The 19,139-nt window shown below is 41.0% G+C and overlaps 1 protein-coding gene across 1 annotated transcript in view; it reads left to right on the forward strand.

The window, feature by feature from the left end:
* DSCAM (DS cell adhesion molecule) overlaps positions 1-19,139 on the forward strand; it is a 737,680-nt gene that overhangs the window by 289 nt on the left and 718,252 nt on the right. Inside the window, exons 2-3 of the mRNA XM_019523886.1 lie at positions 634-951; positions 8,364-8,510. Of these exons, the coding sequence (XP_019379431.1) occupies positions 634-951; positions 8,364-8,510 (465 nt within the window). The remainder of the gene's footprint in view (positions 1-633; positions 952-8,363; positions 8,511-19,139) is intronic.

Here is a 19,139-nt window from a genome sequence, read left to right on the forward strand (position 1 = left end):
TTTACTCTCCGAATTTCTTATTTTCTGAAGTAATGATATGGAAGTTTTTCCCTCAGTATTTGCTCAGTTCTACTCACTGCATTACAAATTGCTTTGCTATATCTAAATTCCAAAAAGGACTGTAAAGTCAAATTCTGTTATAAATGCTAACAACAGCCTTTGCTTCTGAGGAAATTCTAGTTAGTGGGAATTTCACTAAAGTAGATTACTGCTTGTATTTAGCCTGCTTTGGCAAGAATGCTGAATCAGCAAAGGCAAAGGTGATCTAATTTTTCTTCTTTCCAGACATTAATGGTAATCTCACTAGAAAATAACTGCTTTCCGTTATGTTTTTGAGATCTGCAGCTTCTTAATTAATTGACTAGGTTGCATTTTTCTACCACTAAAACAGAACAGAATCTTAATCTATCCTGCATTATAATCCAGTTGCTCCAGTTATCTTCATCAGTTACTGGAATAATTCAAATTAGATAGTACTACACACATGTGTTTGTATTGGAAATGACTTCCAGGAACTCAAAATCCTGAGCATTGCTATTATACCATGAAAACTAATTTGTAGATGTAAAACTGTTTTAAGTGCAGGTCAATTTTCCTAGCTACTAAATACATTTTTCTCTTTGTGTCTTGCAGTTTTCAGTGAAGATCTACACGCCAGCCTATATTTTGTCAATGCATCTTTGCAAGAGGTAGTGTTTGCTAGCACCACAGGAACTCTGGTGCCCTGTCCTGCAGCAGGGATCCCTCCTGTGACACTCAGATGGTACCTAGCAACGGGCGAGGAGATCTATGATGTCCCAGGGATCCGCCACGTCCACCCTAATGGCACTCTCCAAATTTTCCCCTTCCCTCCTTCGAGCTTTAATAACTTAATCCATGATAACACTTACTATTGCACAGCTGAAAATCCTTCAGGGAAAATCAGAAGTCAGGATGTTCACATTAAGGCCGGTAAGTATGCATCTTCACTATGTCAATTAAATTGGAATAAGGGGTAGACCATGTGTTTCAGGCTTAAAGTTATAGCTATTGGGTGCATCTACATGAGATGTTTACTGCAGAGCTGCCTAATTAGCTCCACAATAAAATGTCAGCATTTAGACATGCAGCCCTATTAGGCCACAGTAAATTAATAAATGCTGCCGGAGGATAGTATTTGTCAACACAAGTACTATCTTCTCATGGTGTTATTTACTTTGCCGTAATGCATGTGTAGACATTGATGGGACTGGCTGGAGGGTGCTTCAGTGTGGGGGCTGCCTATCAACTAGCCCCACACTTAAGTACCCATGTGCCCCAGCCAGCCCCTCCGCAGCATGTTGCACCGAGTCAGAGCAGCCCTGGGCTGGCAGGTTGACCTCCCAGGCCCCTTGCCAGCCAAGGCTGTTCTGACCCAGCTCAATGTGCTGCAGTCCCAGGTGCATGTGTAAACATGGCACCCAGGAACAATAAACTCTGGCGCATAGTATACCAGAGTTTATTCAGTCAAATTAATACCACGTCTAGACATACGCATTGTGAATCAGAATAAAGAAGGACAGCCCTATTGGTTTTTACTAAGAGCAACCAAAATGCCTACTTTAAGAGAGAGTGGTTCACAAATATCATCAGGACCACTGAAATTAAAAGTTGACAATACCTGAACCATTTATCAGAACCTATCAGTGAAGAGCTGGCAGAGAAATGGGGACAGTCCTTGGACAAGGTTTGGCAAATCAGAAAAATAAAACATTTCTCCCTTACATTCTCTCTATTTGTGACCTGGTTTTGAGACAAAGGACAGAGATACACACATATAATATAAGCAATCAATATTATCAGTACAGGGAATACTTTTGGTTTTAAGTGAAACTATTCAGAGGGTCTTTTGTATCATGAGCATAGAAGTTTGGCAACTATTGTCTATGTAGACTGAATAGTAAGAGGCCCACTTAGCAAGAGGAGAAATGGTTTAAATTAGATCAGAATTGAGTCTTTTGTTAGTACTATTTTACTAGCCCAGCCAACACATAGCTTAAAAACTACATCTAGTCAAGTTTGATGAGCCAATAATATGAATAAAGCATGGAGAGGGCAGAGCAGATTCGTGGTGAATGCAGCATTATTAAAGCTTCATTGGAATCAATTGAGCTGTAATAATTTACCCTTGCTGAGGATCTGATTTCTGGTGTATTTGCAGTAGTAATTCTAGATAAATTGCAAACTATGCACATATATCATATCCTAGAGCTGTTGCTTTTGTTAAGGCTTTCTATTTGCAAATAAGGAAGAGCCTGATTGATAAACATTATGCCAATTAATAATGTTCACTACTAAGTTTTGCTTTTACTGGGCACATCTATGTGAGATGCTTTACTTGGGATTAGAGATAATTACAGAACAGTAAGCATCACCATCTACAAATGCAGATGCTTACTGCACAGTAATTGGCTCTAATTGTGAGTAAATTTGCTACCTGCAAATGCAAGTAGCAAATTAACTCTTGATTACTTACTGCGCAGTAGTGCATATATAGACACCTGACTGGGAGCATATTTGCTCCCTGTCAGCCAGGCAGCAGGGGGTGGGAAATTGCTCCCTGCTTCCTGCTTCCAGAGTGGGCTACCCCACCAGACCACAGATGGGGACAACATCCCATTTCCCTGGCCCAGGGACCTCTCAGTCCCTGATCTGCAATTGTGGGGTCAGGGCTACAAGATTCTTATCTCGCAGCCTGAGCTCTTCAGTTGTGGGGCCTGGGCTGGGAGATGAGACTCTCTCAGCCTTGGCCCCATGATTGGAGAACAAAGTCTTGAGGTAAGTGGGGAAGAGGGGGACCTGAAGGAAGCAGAAACGTGGGGCAGCAAGGGAGGCCTCATTTTTCCTGAAAAAGTAGGGCAATTGGCTAGTCACCTCTAGAGTCCATACATAAATGCAAGGAGCCTTGGAAAAAAGCAAGAAGAATTGGAAGTCAAGGAGCTATGACATGATTGGAATAACACACTTTGTGGACTAGCTCGCCTGACTGTCATGGATGGGTACAAACTGTTCAGGAAGGACAGGCAAGGCACAAGAGGAGAAGCATTTGCACTGTATGTAAAAAAAACCTGTGTGATTGCTCAAAGCTCCTGTATGAAAATGGAGATAGGCCTGTTGGAAGTTTCTAGGTTAAGATTAAAGGGGAGAGAAACAAGGGTGTTATTGTGGTGAGTGTCTGTTATAGACCACCAGACCAGAAGGATGATGTAGATGAGGGTTTCTTCAGACAACTAGCAGAAGTTTCTAGATTGCAGGCCCTGGTTCTCATGGGGGACTTGAATCACCCTGACACCTGCTGGGAGGGTAATATAGCAGTGCACTGGCAATCCAGGAAGTTTGTGGAGAGCACTGGCGACAACTGCCTGATGCAAGTGTTGGAAAGACCAACTAGGGGCTGTGCTCTTCTTGACCTACTGCTCACAAGCAGGGAAGAATGGGTGGGGGATGTAGAAGGGGATGGCAAGGTGGGCAGGTGTTCCCCCGGAATAATTGAATTCAGGATCCTGACAAAAGAAAGAAAATAGACCAGCAGAGGAAGGACCCTGGACTTCAGAAAAGCAGATTTTAACTCCCTCAGGCAACTAATGGGCAGGATCCCCTAGGAGGCCAGTCTGAGGGGGAAAGGAGTCCAGGAGAGCTGGTTGTATTTTAAAGAAACCTTACTGAGGGCACAGGAACCAACCATCCTGATATGCAGGAAGAATAGCAGATGTGGCAAGTGACCAGCTGGGTTTAGCAGAGGACTGTCCAGTGAGCTTAAACATAAAAAGGAAGATTATAAGAAGTGGAACCTTGGACAAACAACTTGGGAAGAGTATAAGAATATTGCTTGGGAATGCAGGGATAAAATCAGGAACGCCAAAGCACAATTGGAGTTACAGCTAGAAAGGGACATGAAGGGTAACAAGAAGGGTTTCTACAAGTATGTTAGCAACAAGAGGAAGGTAAGGGAAAGTGTGGGTCCCTTAATGAATCGGGGAGGCAACCTAGTGACAGATGAAGAGGAAAAGGCTGAAGTATTCAATGCCTTTTACCTCAGTTTTCACTGGTAAGGTCAGCTCACAGACTACTGCACCAGGCAGCATAGTTTGGGGAGGAGGTGAGCGGCCCTCAGTGGTGAAAGAACAGGTTAGAAAAGCTGGATGTGTACAAGTCTATGGGGCCGGATGCAGTGTATCCAAGGATGCTGCGAGGGTTGGCTGATGTGATTGCAGAGCCGCTGGCTATTTTGTTTGAAAACTCGTGGCAATCAGGGGAAGTCGCAAATGATTTGAAAAGGGCAAATACATTGCCCATTTTTAAGAAAGGGAAGAAAGAGGATCCAGGGAACTATAGACCAGTCACTCCCCCCTCAGTCCTGAAAAAAATCATGGAGCAGGTCCTCAAAGAATCCATTTCTAAGCACTTGGAGAAGAATGTAATTAGGAACAGCCAACATAGATTCACCAGGGCTAAGTCATGCCTGACTAACCTGATTGTCCTCTATGATGAGATAGATGTCGCTATGGATGAGGGGAAAACAGTAGGTATAATATATCTTGACATCAGCAAGGCTTTTGATACCATCTCCCACAGCATTCCTGCAAGCATGCTGAGAAAGTATGTGTTAAATGAATAGATTGTAAGGTGGATAGAAAGCTGGCTGGAGTGTTGGGTTCAATGGGTAGTAATCAATGACTCAATGTGTAGCTGGCAGCCAGTATATAGTGGAGTGACCCCGGGGTCAGATTGCACAGCAAATCCGCAGAGGACATCAAGTTGGGGGTGGGGGAGTGTAGTAGATGCACTGGTGGGTCAGGCTAGGATTCTGAGTGACCTAGACAAATTGGAGGATTGAGCCAAAACAAATCTCATGAGGTTCAACAAGGACAAGTGCAAAGTCCTGCACCTAGGACAGAAAAATCCCATGTACCTCTACAGCCTGAGAACTGAGTGGCTAAGCAGCAGCTCTGTAGAAAAGGACCTGGGGGTTATATTGGACAATAAGCTGGATATGAGTCAGCAGTGTGCCCCTGTTGCCAAGAAAGCTAACAGCATACTGGACTGCATTAGTAGGAGCATTGCCAGCAGATCAAGGGAAGTGATTGTTTTGCTCTATTCTGGACTGGTGAGGCCACATTTGGAGTACTTTGTCCAGTTTTGGGTCCCTCATTACAAAAAGGAAGTAGACAACTTTGAAGAGAGTCCAAGAGAGAGTAATGAAAATTATTAGAGGGCTGGGGCACAAGACTTATGAGGAGAGGCTGAGGGAATTGGACTTATTTAGTCTAAAGACGGGAAGACTGAGAGGGGATTTGATACCAGCCTTTAACTATTTGAAAGGTGGTTCCAAAAGAGGATGGAGTTATCGTATTCTCAGTGGTCATAGATGACAAAACAAGGACCAATGGTCTCAAGTTGCAGCCAGGGAGGTTTAAGATGGATATTAGGAAAACTTTCTCACTAGCAGGATCGTGAAGCACTGGAACAGGTTACCTAGAGAGGAGAAACCTCCATCCTTGGAGGTTTTTAAGGCATGGCTTGACAAAGCCCTGACTGGAATGACCTAGTTGGAGATGGTCCTACTTTGAGCAGGGGGTTGGACTAAATGACTTCCTGAGGACCCTTCCAACCCTCACTTTCTTTGATTCTATAAGGATCTCCCAGCCCTGGCCCTGTGACTGTAGAGTGGAGGCTGGGAGCTCCCTGCTGCCAGGGTAGGGGGACATTCTCTGCCCAGGCTCCAGTGGTGGAGCTGGCCCCATCTGCAGGCAGCTCCTAGGGGCAGGGAGCAATGTCTCAGGCCCTGCCAGGAGTCATGGTCTCCTGGCCCCATGCTCACTGCCAGTCGCTGGGCTAGCACCCTGGCTGTTTCAAGGTCGTGGTGCAGAGCTGCAGGGAGCAGGAGAAATCTGCTTGGAGCAGCAAATCTGTTTCTGTGTCCCTGCATGTGTAGATGCATGCCAGGGAGAGTTTACTCTAGAGTACTTTATTCCTGAGTCAACTGCTCCCTGATTATTTGCACATGTAGACACACCCACTGACACTAAAAAATAATTTCAAAGACATACACAGTGATAATTAGAAAGTATGAGGCAAAAAGTTACATCTTCAAGAAAAGTTTTAAATACATTATCCAAAACAGTCTAAGAAAATACACAGACAGCCATTTTCAGTTTAGAACATGGGCATTTGAATCTCTTGAATTTGTAGACAAAAAGCATGATAGGATTCTGTTTAGGAGAACAGAGTCCATATCAGTTTCCATTTATGCATTTGTCAAAGCCTCTTAGTCTTTGAAGTTCTTTCCTTAAAATTACTTCAGGCAGAAATTCAAAAGTGTATGGTGGTTTCATCATGACATTTTGTGTGCATGTGATGGACCAAAATTCAAATATCACTTGGCCAATTTTTATTGTATTACAGAACACTTTAAAAATTGGTAAATCTTGGCTCTGTATTAACTAAGGCTCTGATCTATACAAGTAGAGGAGTGCACATTGAAGCTGAAAATGTGCACATATGGTTGTGTAGCAAGCCATGTGTTGCTCAGGGAATCCCCAAAGAAGTCACATTACACTCCAGGGGACAGTTTCTGGCACCAAAAAGTAATTCTGATAAATAAACAACCATCAGTGTTGTCATAAACAAATGAAAGAAAGAAATGACTGTAATCTCTGTGAAAAGTAGCTGTTGCTGGGTGGCTTAACCATCAGTCATCCTTTGTCCCAACTGGTAGACCATAACATTAAAACAGTTGTCCATAGAGACCAAGTGCCCAGCTCACCTAGGCCTAGATATAAAGCCAAGACTATAAGTCTCATGGTGTTTCTTCCTTTTCCCAAACCAATATCAAGAGCATTAGATCTACCATTATGCCAGTTATCACACAACCTCTGTCAATAAACTTTATTCCCAGCAACAGAATTATGAATCCCATAATTCTGGTCTCAGAAATATGTGCCCCATCCTATCACCCCTACCCTTCTGGCAATGGTTACCAAGTCCTCTCAAGTAATGGCATAACATGTTGTACCCTGTAAAAACTGGAGCATGGTTCTGGTATGGGCAGGGGAAGAAAGTGAATACAATGGTTGATTAGCATACAGTTTGTATTTGGTAATTATATGAGATATGTGGGATCCGGAGGAAAGGACTGGATTCAAGATCTATCAGCTTTACCTCACAGCACATGGGTAGCGGGAAGAAAACCTGGCAGTAAGCAAAGTGAGAGTTGGGATGACTCTCTGATCTTTCCCTAGCACAGGTAAAAGTGAATGCAGCTCTCCACTCTCAGAATCTCAGCCAGTTGGAGGGGTTATTAGAGTTTGATGTATCGTTAACTGAATAGCCTACCACAAAGTTGGACTGACTGGATGGGTAGGCCGTGGATACCCCGGCATTCAACCTGGAATGTTCCTAGCAGCAGACTTAGCCTGTTCAGCTATTACCCTGAGAATCTACCCTGACAGAGTGGAAGATTCAGGCAGATGGCCAGATTGAATTATTCTTGACTTTTACACATAAGGTTGATTAAAATCTGTGGACCGGACCCTCAGATAGCATTAATGGGTATAGCTGCATTCCATTTAAGGGGCTTCTTTGTAATTATGAGGGCTAGAGACTTTTTGTATTTAAACAAAAACTGAAGTTTATAGAAACATCCCCCTCCAGCAGGTGGAGCTTTCAAAAATCAGTGAATATTACAAGGATCCTTCAACTCTTCTCTCTCCCCCATCCTAAATATCTTGTGATTTTTCTCCCCACCCTTCTGATTCTTCTATTATCCTCATTGCTTCTTTTACCAGAAGAAACTCAGTAGTTTAATTCTGCAGAAGCACTGTTGTGGAAGCTTAGTCATGTCCAGGGTATTGTGTACCCTCTGGTAAAGAAAACACTCAACTTGTGAGTGATGTGCCATATCAGATTCTAGACATACAGCATGATGAGAGAGCTAGATGCTTCTGCAACAATATTAGAGAAACAAGTGGTTTTTGAGGTGTTTCTTTTTCATGGATACTGTTCAGATTGGCTCTACAAAATTTATTCTCCTTTCGTTACTCTTAGGAAGGTTAAATTCTAAAAATATGCTTTATCCTGGGTGATTTATGTAAGGACTGTAGCAGGGTATGACCCTACCAAAATGGACTGGCAGTTTCTACTATGTTTTCTGTAAGGTGCGTGGAGGTAGAAGGGCTGGTGGGCGTCAGCTCATCTTCTTCAGATTTCCTTTATATGGGCAAAAAGGGCCTTACCTGCATTGTCTCCTTGAACTGATACCCATTTGCTATACCAGTTAAACTTCTTTTTCCTTGTTTTTTCTTTGCCTTCTCACAAACTCAACAAAACTGTTTCTTCCATTTTAGTTTTACGGGAACCCTATACTGTCCGTGTGGAGGACCAGAAAGCCATGAGAGGCAATGTAGCGGTCTTCAAGTGCATTATCCCCTCCTCTGTGGAGGCATACATCACTGTTGTCTCATGGGAGAAAGACACAGTCTCACTTGTCTCAGGTAAGCTTTAATGGCTTTCTTTTTCTGTTGGATGTGGTTTCTGTGTTTTCTATAACGCTTGATGTTTCCTTTAAAGTTGATGGTAACTGAATGGTATTTCATCTTTCCTTTAACGTACTGCATGCTAGCACTGATGCATCTATATGATTAGGTGTGACATGAAGCTTTCAGACAGCTCTGGGTTTTTTTCTAGCATGCTTCTTGGGAAATTAACATGTACTTTGTTATATACCAGACATGAAATCAGAGTTTCCTGGAATTGTGGCATAGGCTTGATTTTATTTTTGTAGAGAGTCCTGTGAGCTAGAGAATTTTTGTTTTTGGAATGTCATAATCTGTTTGTTGATTGTTTCCATTTTTAGTGGTGATGTTTTTAAGGATGAAAAGAAAGAGCAAGTTAAATTATTTGTAGTTTTGTTAAAGGATGTGTACAATTGACTCCTATACTTTAATACCTGGCACCTCTTATCTCAGGTATAGCTAGAAGCTATAGAAGCTTAGATGCATTGTAATTTACGTTGCATGCCAAATGTACTCATGAATACATTGACATTAAACTGTATTTTATTAAAGGAACTATCTGCCCTACTATGTATAGTGACAACATACTTTGCAACTGGAAAAGTCTGGAAAATTTATTCAAATAGAGGATTTCAGAGTAAGGCTTCTGCAAAATATCCAAAGCATACTACGTTTACTTATACACCAAACAAAGATTTCCATTTAAAAACATCTGCTAACCTGAAAAGACCTCACAAAATGGATACTGGAACTAAGACTGAAACCCTGGCTCCATTGAAATGGTAGATAGAAGTCTAGTCATTGATTTCAGTGGAGTTAAGATTTCACCCTAGAATACATTATCTGGCTAGTAGAAAAATTCCGTAGAATAATGAACGCTATACATAGACCATCTGTTGAAAGTGTACATCTCTGTATTATGACTGCATTCTATTTTATCCAGAATGCAGCAGCTATTTTACATGCAAATTATATATATACACAAGATTTGGAGTTCTTTGTTTCTATGTAACTTGTATTCTGAGCTTCACTACCTGTTTGTAATACACCTGTCATTTAAACAATTTCCTCCTTATAGTTCTATTCAGACATGATAATAATAGACTCGACTGGTACTGAATTGATGTATTTTTAGTAATTGATCACCCTATCCTGCTGGGTTGGTATAGTTTTTAAGTACAGTAAATCCATCGTGGGTGGGCATGTTTATTCGCTGGGCTTCGTGGATATCAGTGAGAATACATGTATATAATGACTTGCCTGCACATCCAGTAGTATGATCTGGGCTATGAGGCTTTCAAAACATATGCTAGTATAGCATCTGGCATAATGATATGGTTTGGTGCTTGAGTATCCAGAGCTAGATTTGATCCACCGTCTTTACAAATATCTTGTTATTAATAGAACCTTTTAAAATAATGAAGAAATATAATTAAAAATTGCCAACAATGTAGTTACATAGGTTTCTATTTCATTTCTATTACTCTTAAAATAGGCTATTAAATAACATTGCTTAATTCTATCTACTGAGTTTGCCATTAACTATTGTAATATTACTTAAAGTTCATTTAGTCCTCATTTTCACTTCAGATTAGCATGAAAAATTTCTCTACCAGCATCATTTTCCCCCTCAGAACCTGATTCTTTTTCTATTGTGTATACAGACTATTTTTGAATCATTTAATTGCCTTCACCAAATTCTGCAATCTGAAGTATAGTTTATTTTTCTGCAGGCATTGTAGAGATATCTTGGCTGCGTAGTAGGGCTGTACAAAGCTTCAGTCACTGATTTGGCAGAGATTTGGTCTGATTCAGTGATCAAATCTCCAAATCCAAATTGAATCGGGGACCCTTTAATCTCTCCGAATCAAACCAGAACCCTCCAAATCGATTCAGAGAGATTCAGAAAGATTTGGCAATTCAGACATAGACACAGCTTTAAATGTTTTTTCTACATACCTCAAGGTAGCAGGAGGCTCATGAATGCTGTGATGCTGGGGCGGATGGAGCATCCCATGGGAGTGCAGGGGAGTCCCCAACACGCTCGGCAGTGAGCCCGGAAGTGGATCAGGAGCACTTCTGGTCCAGGTCCGCCAGGAAGTGTGCGGGGGACCCCCCTGGCTTGGTGACTGGTGTCTCCTGGGTCTTGGGGGGCACCTGGGGTCCCCCCGTGGCCAATCACCAAGCCAAGGTGGGCACGGGGGGGCATCCTCCGTGCTCGATGGTGGATCTGGAAGTGGACCGGAAGTACTTCTGGTCCACTTCCAGGTTTGCAGCTGAACACAAGGGGGGGGGGGGTTCCATTTGCCCCACCATTGCAGAATTCATGAACTGCACCTTGTACCTCGAGGTATGTAGAAAAAACATATAAGTTGTGTCTGTCTCTGAATCGCTGATTCTCTTAATCAGCATCGAATCTTCAGATTCAGGTGAATCAAATCAGGACAGTGGTCTGAATCAATCAATTGAATCACTGTCCCAGATTCAGATTTGGCCCAATAAAATAGTCAATAAAACTTTAAGCAGCCCCAAAGCATGTGAAAAGTGTCCAATAGAACAGATGCTAACTTAACATTTGCACTTAGCCTAGCTCTCCATGTGATATAAAATACTCTGTAAGATCTGATTCCTGAGATAAAAGTAGAGCATGGATTCAATAACACATCTTTATTTACTTGCTATTGTTCTGATAAATTCTTCAATGCATGTTAAAGTGGGGTGAGGAAACATCAATGCAGTTTAATCAGAATGATTGTAGATTTTTGCTGTTTCTACTGTCAATATTTTAACAGCAACTTAATAGTGAGATTTTAAAAATAACCCAAATCCCCCCTGCATGTGCTATATAAGCCTTGAGTTCTGCTCATGATCAGTTCAACAATAATATGGCCACAAACTCAAACGGTAAATAGTGATTAACCTCACAGTCTCAGTTTCCCACTCCTGATGAATAGGATGCTAAGATATAACAGGACTATTGAGTTGTTTTCCACTAATGATCAATATCTTGAGAAAAGAATATCATATTCTTACTTGGATATCAAATATCAGTACAACAGTTCTACCTCTATCTGAACAACTTCAGTGAAATGGTGATAAGAAATGTGTCATGGTATATTTTTTGTTTTAGATTTTACTATTAGAATATTAGTGTCGGTATGAGACATATATGACTGATTGTTTGTGATTCATCAATGTCATCAAAAGGGAAAACTAAGATGAGCAAAAACCACTTCAGGGATACTGTTAGAAGTATATACATTGAAGATGATCATAATTTGTACTGGACAAAGTGTCTTTGGAATACAGTAGGGTATTGTATTAGGGAAAAAACTACAAAAGAAGAGAGCTGCAAAAGAAATCTTCCATAAGATGTGTGGTTCTTGTTTAAATAAACATATGTAAGATTGCAGGCTTAGACTTCTGGACAGAAATGTGAGACCCCTTAAAAATCCAGCTTTCCAACTGGGTGCTCCACATTCTGTTTTCAGAGAATGGTTTTTGCTTTGAATTATATTTGTATAAAATACTTTCAGATATAATCCAGAGTAAATATTTCAGATGCTTCAATATTTGGGTGTGCGTTCTGAATTTTAGGATAAAGGGATTTTCAGATGAGCCACAACTCCTTCTTTCAGACACTCAGTTATTACACAGTATGCTTGGTGTCTTTTCTTTTTTCATGTAAATACAGTTCTTTGAGTGCTTTTCTCCCTCTCCACCCCATCCCTCTTTTAATGTGTTTCTATTTATTATACGTAACAAAATCTAGTTTTCAGGGAGAACACTTGTACTGGGTGCATCTGCACACAGGGTTTACTGCGGCATAGCCCAATGAGCTCCACAATAAAGCATCACCATCTATATGTGCGACAGTATAGGGTGCAGTAAATTAATTAACTCTGCCATGGGATAGTATCTTACAGAGGACTAATTTACTGTGCTGAAACACATGTGTAGACACTGACCATGGACATAAATTGCGCCCAGTTAGTCCAGCTAGCCAGGAGGGCCTGTTCTGTCCTTGCTCAAATTGCTGCTGTCCCAGTGCCTGTGTAGATATGGAGCCTGGGAACAATTTTCTTCAGCTCAAATGGTGCCAGAGTTTATTATGTTGCATTAATTGCATATGTAGATACACCCATTGTGTTTTACCTAAGGCCCTTGTTTGTTTTTATACTGATGCACCCTATTGCACCATCGCTCACTTTATGGCTTGCTTCTATTTTGTTAGTACATTCAGAGCTACCACTGAAATTGTTTGAGAGCAGAAGGCTCTCCATGGTGATTTACAATATGTTATAATTTGTAGGAGATGTCTCTTTATGATTTGGTTCCAGTTACATGACAGTTGTAGTTTTGCAAGGATGACAGCATAGAGAGCGATTTGGAGTTATCCCCAGTAGTAGTTTCAGATAATTTCCAGGGCAGTTGGGATTCCCTTTTATCTACAGTGCTAGATATCTGTATTTGGAGCCCAAGGTGCTGAAGTCCCTGCAATCCTAGCATACAAGAAGAGCAACTGACTGTAAAATACTTCTGTGTCCTTATAACTATCAAATAGGATGGATAAGTAGAAGTCTCTGAATGTGTCACCATTCTCCCTCCTTAGTTCCAAGCACGCTGAATGTTTATCATCTAGGGGTTTCATGTAGAGACCCCTTACCTATATTTGCATTCTTCAGAGGATGACTGTCTCTATATATCTTTCTGTTGTTTTGCAAGTTAGGGTTTCGGATTCCATTGACACATACCATATAAGAGCCTAGGTGATATGAAAGAAAAAAAGGTGTGGGGAAAAAAATGACACGTTCTTAACAAAAGTTTTCCCCAATCTGCATTTTTTTTTACAAACATTTTATAATTAAAATAATTAAAAAAACTTTCAATGTAAAAATTGAAGAACATTCAATTTTACAAATGATCAATAGCATTGATCATTTTTATTTCTCTCCTCTGTGCCACCACTCTCCTGGTGACAAGATGGAAAAAGAGGGAAGATTTTTGGGCGTGGAGAGGAGAGAAGAAGGGAAGGAGAAAGGGATGGCAGTAAAAAAGGAGAGAGAATTTTAATTTCCATGTTTTGACTGGGGAAAAAAGCTAAAATTTCCATAGAAATGTTTACTTTTGATAGCCGTTTTTAAGAAAATAGTCCTTCAGGGGACAAAAATTCAACCAATTCTGATGTATAAATCCTTAGGGATTTAGGAAGAGACAGCAGTAAATTCCTGGAATTGGAAGCCAACTTCAAATGTGCTATTTTTGCTTAAATATTTGCCCATTCATGTTTTCTAGTGAAAAAAGTCCTCAAATGATTACATCTTTCTCATAGTACATGTTTTAACATCATCATAATATTATTTAAAAAGTGTCAAACCAAAGAGCTGTGGGTGTTCTGGAGCAGCATGAAAGGGCTTAAATCCTTGAAATCATAATCTTTGAAGGCATCATAGCATCATATTTAAGACCCAGATGTGCTTTCTAGTGAATTGTGTCCTGCAAGCCAAGACTTTGAACTATTTTTGAACTTCATATCCAAGGAGTCATAATAGCTGATGTGTTTGCTTGCCACTTTTCTTTCAATACTCATGTCAACAACCAGCTTTTGTAAAATGCTCTTTAGACCATGCTAAACATGAAAGATGGAGTGATCCTGTCTTATCGTGTTTAGTGACCAATAGCTAGCTTTGCACCAGCTACTTGTGTCTGAGGATTTTTTTCCCTACTTACTGTTCTCCTTAATGAAATTCCCTCGATACACCCCAACTCTTGGAAGCTGGCTCAGTTCAGTATTGACCTTGGAACCACTGTAAACAATTTAGGCCTCACAGGGTATAAAGGATTCAGAGAAGCACAACTGTGCAGTGACAGTTGGGGAAAAAAAAACATTTACAGTAGCTTTTTAAAACTATGCAGTGCTTGGGTTGTGCCACGTTTTCTGCTGCCTGTGTTCAGCCTCCAGGAGGATACTAGTGCTTGGGGCTGCTCACAATTCTGACTTGTTGCTGTGAGCAGTTTAGGCCTAAAATAGCAAAGTCAGACTGAAGAAGATGGCAAAGAAAAATTGTCACAGATTTGTTCCTCCCTGGTGGAGAGTAGAGAGCAGCATATACTCCTTAAACCATTAATCATTTCCTGAACCTAGTGGAAGAGCACAAGAATGGAGACTGAAGAGATGAAAGGAGTACCCAAGAGGTTATTAAAAGCAGTGAGTGTAGAACACTGGAAGAGACAAAGTAAGGACAAGACTGAGGTATATAAGTAAATGAGGAAGAGTGGTGGGAAAATACTGAAGAGGTGCATCTCCACATGCAATTAATGTGCAGCAATAAACAGTGTGCAGCGTTGGCATGTGCCGCTACTGCCCTGGCTCCGGCTTTTTTTCCAGGAAGTCTGCCGTGACTCCCAGGATCCCCAGGCTATGTCCTGGGGTGCTCAGAGGTGCCCCCAAGGTCCCCAGCTTTAGTGCATGGCTCCAGCCACCCCACAGTACTGTTTTGAAATTGAAGTGCAGTTTTGAAAATTCAAAGTGTTCTGTTCTGAAGGTGTCTAAACAAAAACATTTGGACTCTTCCAATTTTTTTCTTGGCCTCCAAAACCATATTCAGAAATGATTTGAGCCGTTCTTTTGACAATTTTTTTGTTGATCAAAAAATTACAAAGATCTACTTTATAGGTATAGCCACAAACAGTCTCTTTTTTTCTCTCCCTCCCACCCCCCCCAACTTCACTCCCCCAGATCTTAGGTTGTCTGGGGATCACAAATTTAATTGTAATATTGTCTACTTCATGTGATGGAAAAAAGCAGATAAGGAAAATGGAAAAAACAGAAAAAACAATTGTGAAAAGACAGGGGAACAGGTAAGCCAAGACAAATGGAAGAAAAATAGAAAGTGTAAGGAGAGAAATAATCTATTAATCTTGTACATGTTATCTTGCAACATTTTAATATTGCAACATATGAAATATATATGTGTATATATAACTAATATATATTTTGTTCTTACCCATTTTTTCTATTGCGAGTACCACTTACCTAGATGTTGAGAATTGATGGGTTTTGAGATTTTACGGGGCCTGTATAGCTTATCCAGAAAAAAGGGTGATTTAGAGGTCCATAGTCACTTCAGCCCAATTTTTCCTCATTTTTACTATCTACTTATAACCCTGGAAAGGGTCTGGCTGAACAACATATAAGGTATGGACAATTAAAAATTAGAAAAAGAATAGGGACAATAATTACTGTGGATGTTGAGGTTTAAAATAAGCAGTGAAAGAATATCAGCTTTGAATGAAAGGTGAGTAATATATGAATGGTAAACAAGTCCCTGAATAGCTTTGCTTGACATGAAGATGACAGCTGATGAGTCTATAAGCCACAGTGCTTTCCGTCGGTAATAGAGTAGACACAGTGAATGGACAAAGGCTTGAGTATATCTACATTGATCTATACTGACCTGAAGTTAATGTAATGAACTGTATTATTTATTTATACACCATTTTTCAAATTTTTACTTTAAAAGGCTTAAGAGCTTTTAGATCTCTTGCCATGAATAGTTCTATTAATTGCAAGAGTTGACATTAATCAATTCATATTCCCCAGGAGTTACCAGATGGTGGGCACATGTACACGTACATGAGCATTAATGCACCATTGCTACTGCAGCTTAATATGAGGTACTACATAAATGTACAGTAGCCGTTGCATACTACATAATGTGCAGTAGCAATGGTGTGCATTCTTTTGGTGATGCTTAATGCACGGTAGACTAATTCTACTGTGTATTAGTGCATTAGCACAGTTTTTGCTGTGATGTGCTAATGCACAGTGGAATTAATCTACTGTGCATTAGGGGTCTTGTGTAGAGGCACCTGGTGTTGTCTAAAATAGAGCACTGCAGTCTTCATCTACACTTAGATTTGGCAGTTATGGCAACACATTTAAGCCATACAAAGGCACGTTTATTGTAGTAAATGGTGATCTGAATGCTCAGCCTGTGGCAATCCTGCAACATGTGAATGAACTGAACCTGGGTTAAGGACTTGCAGCAGATGCACAGTGGACCATGAGCTCACCAACTGGTAGGGGCAGGTCTAACCAGAGCCCATGCCTTGGCATGGCTCCAGAGTCCAAGGGGTGAATGTGGCTGTTTGCCCTTCCCTGCCTTCTGCCTCGCCAATTAATTCAGCAGCAGGTGAAAGGCGGGGGGTGAGTGACAGTAGCAGCACTCACCTCCTGAGCTCCAGAACCTCAAAAGCAGGTGTTGGCCAGACTCTATCCTAAGAGCTCACATGAATCACTGCACTCCCTCTGGATTTCCCCATTATGGAGCCAGATTGATTTCAGTGGAGCTCTGCATAGGATCAGCTGGACCACGCATAGCATTACAAGATCTTATTTTGTTTTATTTTGCCATCGTGTTATTTTGTCACCTATTATGTATTTTAATACCCATTGTCATGAATAGGTTATTTTCAGCACTGTTGCTGTCTCTTACAAGGAATATCTGTGCTGTAATATTCTACCCCAGAGGAGGTACCTGAACTTACTTTTATTTTTTTCAAATTGACTCTCATTTCCTTGTTTGATTATTTGTTGTAACTACTTTAGTTCCCATTATACTAATTTTCTGCCTACTTGCTGGTGTTCATAACACCTCCATATAAATACTGTTTATGTGCTAATTTAAGATGCTGTTTATCTTACCATTATTAGTGGTTTAAATAGTTATGAAATAAGACTGGACTGATGACTATCCTTCATGGTAGCCCACTGAACTCTTTTCTAGTACTTGACATGAAACGTTTGTACCATTCTTGTTTATTTACAGCTTGATCTGTATAACTTTACTTGCATGATCCAGACAAGTTGAATGAAATATTTCAGGGAAGATTTTGAGCTGTTGTCCAAATGCACAATTCTTCCATGCTTCTTAAAGCTGGGAATAGACTGAGTACACAGGTGGCCCTAGGTGAATCTGTAGGTGGGATCTAGCTCTAAGTTACCAATTGTATTAAAAACAATGATATTGCCATCACTTCTTCCTTGTTAAACCATGCATTTAGTTGTTATTGTTCCAGATACCAGTGAGTAGACACTGAATATTCTCTGGGTACCCTGGGTTTTCTAGATCATTCTGTCAAAATTCTGAGTCCAACTGGATGAAAATGTCTTCTGAGCAACGACAGCTATGATCTGAGGACATGAAACTGATGAATCAGTTCATTCATTTTAATAGGCATATGCCTTACTACTCTTACCCTATTATGCCATAAAGCCTTTGTCTATGTATCTGTGGATTTCATAATAGTAAAATGCAGACATTTTCACATGCAGTGATGTTTGACCTGTATTCTTATTTTGACATGAAGTCGATTTTTAATAGTTGACATCTGGATTCCGCCTGCAGTAGTATATTCTAGTGAAGACTTAAGCAATCTAATTGATCTGAAGTAAAACGACTACTCTGTTGGGAATAGTACTGCTGGGTAAGCCAACACAGTTTTAGAGGTTTGGATGGACACCCAAAATGCAGTGATTACCCTGACTCATCTTCCCCTCCGGAAAGTTAAACTTGAACCAAAAAGCTCTGTTTAGAAATACTCTGATCTCTTTTTGATTACGGGTACTTCCTGATTTCATTCACGCTAAGACATAAAAGCTCCTTTTTCATTTTGCTGCTTCATTTAGGTTTCTTAAAAGCAGAGTCGCATCAAAATATTGTCTTATTTATTTATTTCTGTCTTTAATGGATCTATGATTAATAAAAATAGAGGAAGAAGTTTTTGGTTGGTCAGATGCTGATTCTGTCATTGTCTTGATTGTAATGACATGTTTGCACCTGTCGGGCTTTGATCATCCGGTCACGTGCTGCCCGGCTTTGGATGTGTATGGCTGTCCGTCGCTCCGTCCCTCTGGTCTTGTTGGATGGATGTCCCTCCCCGGGGTAGTCTCTTCCCCAATCCCGCCTGCCACGACTTTGGGTATTCTTTCAGTGGTGGGGTCCGACTACCGGGCTTGTATGCGTCTGGGACCTCTAGGCGGCAGTCTTCTGTGAGGTTCCAACCTCCCCTATACCTCGCCCTGAATCCAGCCACAACGGGTTGCTGTTGTCTCTCTTGGCCTGACCCCCGCTTGCAGGTATTCTGGACTCTCCTGAAATTATGTATTAGGCCTAACCTAATTACCCAAATCAGAGTTATGCTTTAGAGGTCTGCATGGGCATCTTGATTCTTTATACGACAAAACCCTTCTTCCAAATGAGCCAACACTATGGCACTATGCCACAAACCTCCCAACCCCTCCAAAGGTGGGAAACAGAAAAACACACAAAAAAGAATACTATCAATACCCGTGGCCTCCTGACTACACCAAAATGGGCCAGCCTAGCCCGGGATTTCCTAACTGGCCTTGTCATATATATGCCCACACCTGGCGGCTACCACCTTCTCCCTTCCCTACAGTGGGTCATCTGTGAGTTAGCTGGACCCTTGATGATCCCTCCAGTTCTGCCTAGTTTGTGGTCCCCATCAGGCAGCTTTATGCTGCTGGAACCCCTCCTGCTGCTTAAGCTCTTCATTACCTGCCTGGGGCTGCTCCTGGAGCCT

The sequence above is a fragment of the Gavialis gangeticus genome, unplaced genomic scaffold (genome assembly GCF_001723915.1).
Source record: "Gavialis gangeticus isolate Ggan-Ray unplaced genomic scaffold, GavGan_comp1, whole genome shotgun sequence".
NCBI lineage: Eukaryota > Metazoa > Chordata > Crocodylia > Gavialidae > Gavialis > Gavialis gangeticus.